This window comes from Diplotaxodon limnothrissa, linkage group LG1, assembly GCF_057381915.1.
Source record: "Diplotaxodon limnothrissa isolate DT_005_m linkage group LG1, D_limnothrissa_male_GT1.1, whole genome shotgun sequence".
Lineage (NCBI taxonomy): Eukaryota > Metazoa > Chordata > Actinopteri > Cichliformes > Cichlidae > Diplotaxodon > Diplotaxodon limnothrissa.
Window position 1 is genome coordinate 42,149,651 of NC_140596.1, and position 3,188 is coordinate 42,152,838.

Consider the following 3,188-nt stretch of genomic DNA (forward strand, 5'->3'; position numbering starts at 1 on the left):
GGACTGGCCACACCTGAAGTTCCTGCCACACCTGTTGGTGATCAGGGCTCGTCGGGGGAGCTACTTAGGAGAGTGTTGGAGCTCCCACCGGCGCGGGATCATTGAGTTATCGTACCAAGTTAGTGTGTCAGCATATGTCTGTGTTGTTCGTATATGCCCGCCGAGGGTTAGTGTTGACGGCTGCCTCTATGGTTTCCCTGCAGGAGGAAGAGTGGTCCAGAAAGGCAGCACGCACGGGGTGTGCGGAAACACAACAGCGGGGAGCACGAGCACGAGCACAGACGTCGGAGGGAAACACGCACACGGGGTTCAAGGGAGCAACGGGGAGTTATTGTGTTTACAGCTTTCCACTGTAAATAAAGAGCACTGTTTGCATCGCAGAGTCTGCGTTTTGGGTCCTCCTTTCCCCACATCCCCACGGTCTGCCCTCCAGACCGTGACAGAATGATCCCGCCAACCACCATGGACCCAGCAAACTCAGGAGTTGCCACGGAGGAGAGATCGCTCGCGCAGCTATGGGATTACTGCCGGAGCGTAATCCAGGCTGTAGACCCACACAGGAGACACCTACAGGTAGTGTTCCTTGACAATTACCTCACATCCACTACCCTCACCATGAACATTTTGGACATTAACAAACTTAGGCAATTGATCACTAGTTTAAGGGAGAGCTCGAGTTTTGAATTATTTGGCTTGGGTGGCCCGAGCACGGACAGTTCGGCTGCTCTCCTAGAGACTCTAGCCGCTTGGTTTTTCACGCGTCGGCGGAGGGCTTTCCCGTCGATGCTCGCGGCACAATCGTTTGATCCGCCATTACAGAAGGCATGCCGCACTCTCCACCGCCATTCCATTACGCCTCAACCTACTCCTGCGGTTTCAGCCCGGTCAGCTGGCAACGGACCGACAGCACTCATTACCGCAGTGAGTAAACCAGACTATATTGTTTCAATAATAAACCCTGTCATTGACAATCAAAACACAGATGAACAGCGGATTTCCATGCACACGGCCCCGCCTTCACGGAGGAGAAGGCGTCCTCGCAAGCAGCGTTCAACCACATCCACACTCACTCCTGTGCTGGTCGAAGACTCAGGACCAGCGGCTCTGGACGCCACAGTGAGTAAAATGGACTCTGCCGGTGTTATAAATTCCCTTCCTGTAAACACGAAAATAGAAACTGTTTGCTGTACCTCCAAAGACTCAGAAAATGTTCCCTCTGAGACTGTAAGCTGGGAGCTGGGGAGTTCCGAGCATACAGACCCAAATGACTTTTTGGCTCAGTCTGGCCATATGGAGACAGAGGTTCTCCCCAGGGCTTCCCCAGAGGCCGAACTGGAGGCCTCAGTCGCCTCTGGACCCCTGGAATTTGTTGAGCCAGCTGTAACATTCTCATCCTCTCCACCCTTCATAATAGCCATATCACCCTCAACTCAGTCCGCTGCCCAGCTAGTAACGGAGTCTGCTGCCCAGCTGGTGACTGAGTCTTCAGTCCGGTCAGCCTCTCACCTTCATCCTCAGTTGGAGGTCGATATGCCTGCTGGACCACCTCTGCCATCATTTCACCTGTCTGTCCCTGCATCGTTGGCCAGTCCACCGGGAGCAGCGACCGCACCATCATCACCTCCTCCCTCTGCAGCTACTTCTCCACCAGAGTCCCATCAGACTGCAGCGACCGCAGCACTCTCGGCTTCGCCATCTGCATCACCTACTCTATCTTCACCTTCCCCACCTGCAGACACCGCATCACCATCTTCACCTCCAGATCGACCGTCAGTAGCTGTAGCGCAGCCGGAGGTGCTCAGGGTGCTCGGGGAGCGGGAGGAGCCCGCACCGCCAGCTGTGGAGCCCTGCGAACCGGAGCAGGAGCCCGGCGAGCCGGAGGAGCGGCTCAGCGTGGCGGAGCAGGAGCCCTGCGAGCCGGAGCAGGAGCCCGGCGAGCCGGAGGAGCGGCTCAGCGTGGCGGAGCAGGAGCCCAGCGAGCGGGAGGAGCTCGATCTTCCCGAGCCGGAGCTCAGCGAGCGGGAGCCGGAGCTCAGCGAGCGGGAGCCGGAGCTCAGCGAGCGGGAGGAGCTCGCTCTGCCCGAGCCGGAGCAGCTCAGCAAGCAGGAGCTCGCTCTGCCCGAGCCGGAGCAGCTCAGCGAGCAGGAGCAGCTCAGCGAACCACCAGCAGAGGAGCTCGGCGAGCGGAAGGAACAACCGGCGCTGCCAGCCGAGGAGGAGCTCGGCGAGCCGAGGGAGCTCTCGCTGCCAGCCGCCGAGGTGGAGCTCTCGCTGCCAGCAGCCGAGGAGGGACCCGCTCAGCCGGAGCCGGAGGTCAACGAACCGGAGGGACCTCCACGTCTGGCGCGGCCTCCACGCCATCCACGTCCTCTGCATCCACGTCAGCGACCAGCGCGTCATGAACCGTGTGCCACACCTCGCTGTTGCTCATCGGAGGAGCAGCGCCGCCACCGGACCCGTGGCAGGCCGCCTGGGGAGCAGCGCCGCCGCCGTCGGACCCGGGGCAGGCCGCCGGAGGAGCCGCAGCGCTGCTACCGTCACTGGATCCCGGGCAGGCCGCCTGGGGAGCAGCGCCGCCGCCTTCGGACCCGGGGCAGGCCGCCGGAGGAGCAGCAGCGCCGCTACCGCCTCTGGATCCTGGGCGGGCCGCCTGGGGAGCAGCGCCGCCGCTACTGGGCCCGGGGCTCGCCACCGGAGGGGCAGCAGTGCCGCCGCCACTGGAGCAGTGGCAGGCCCCCAGAACCGTTTTTCTGCTGTTGCCGGACCCGTGGCTGCCCGCCGGAGCTGCAATGTCGCCACCATTGGACTCGAGGTAGGCCCCCTGAACTCTTTTGTTATGTTGATGGGCCGCCTGAGACTGTTTTGTGGCATTTTTTCTTTTTGTTGCTCCGCTGCGGGATGCGCGGTCGGACTCTGGGACTGTGACCATGGGGGGGGTTGTTTTCTTTGGGGGTTTTTGCTTGTTTTGGTTCTGCCCTCCGTCCTGGACCTCCCGCCGCCCGCCCTGGGTTGGTTGTGCTGTTTTTGGTTTGTGTTTTTGGGTCGTCGGGAGCCGACCCTTTGAGGGGGGGTACTGTCACGGACCCGGCTCTGGAGGACTCGGGGGTCCGTGACCAGTTTTGACTGTTGTTATTGTTGTTAGTATTATTATTATTTGGTGATGTGTGCTTTCTCCACAATGCTGTGTT

At 60.6% G+C, this 3,188-nt stretch overlaps 1 protein-coding gene across 1 annotated transcript; it reads left to right on the forward strand.

Moving 5' to 3' along the window:
• Positions 1 to 444: 444 nt before the first annotated feature.
• Positions 445 to 2,925, forward strand: LOC146640254 (uncharacterized). The gene is made up of 2 exons (XM_085353041.1): positions 445 to 2,024; positions 2,058 to 2,925. Exons 1-2 carry the CDS (start codon positions 445 to 447, stop codon positions 2,923 to 2,925), a joined length of 2,448 nt encoding a protein of 815 aa, XP_085209167.1.
• The last annotated feature ends 263 nt before the right edge of the window (positions 2,926 to 3,188 follow it).

What these genes read in the sequence shown, in the direction of transcription:
- LOC146640254 (XM_085353041.1), top strand. Translation starts at nt 445, where the DNA reads ATGATCCCGCCAACCACCATGGACCCAGCAAACTCAGGAGTTGCCACG. An exon ending in CCGGAGCTCAGCGAGCGGGA is followed by an intron (nt 2,025 to 2,057) that starts GCCGGAGCTCAG and finishes GCCGGAGCTCAG; the next exon opens with CGAGCGGGAGGAGCTCGCTC.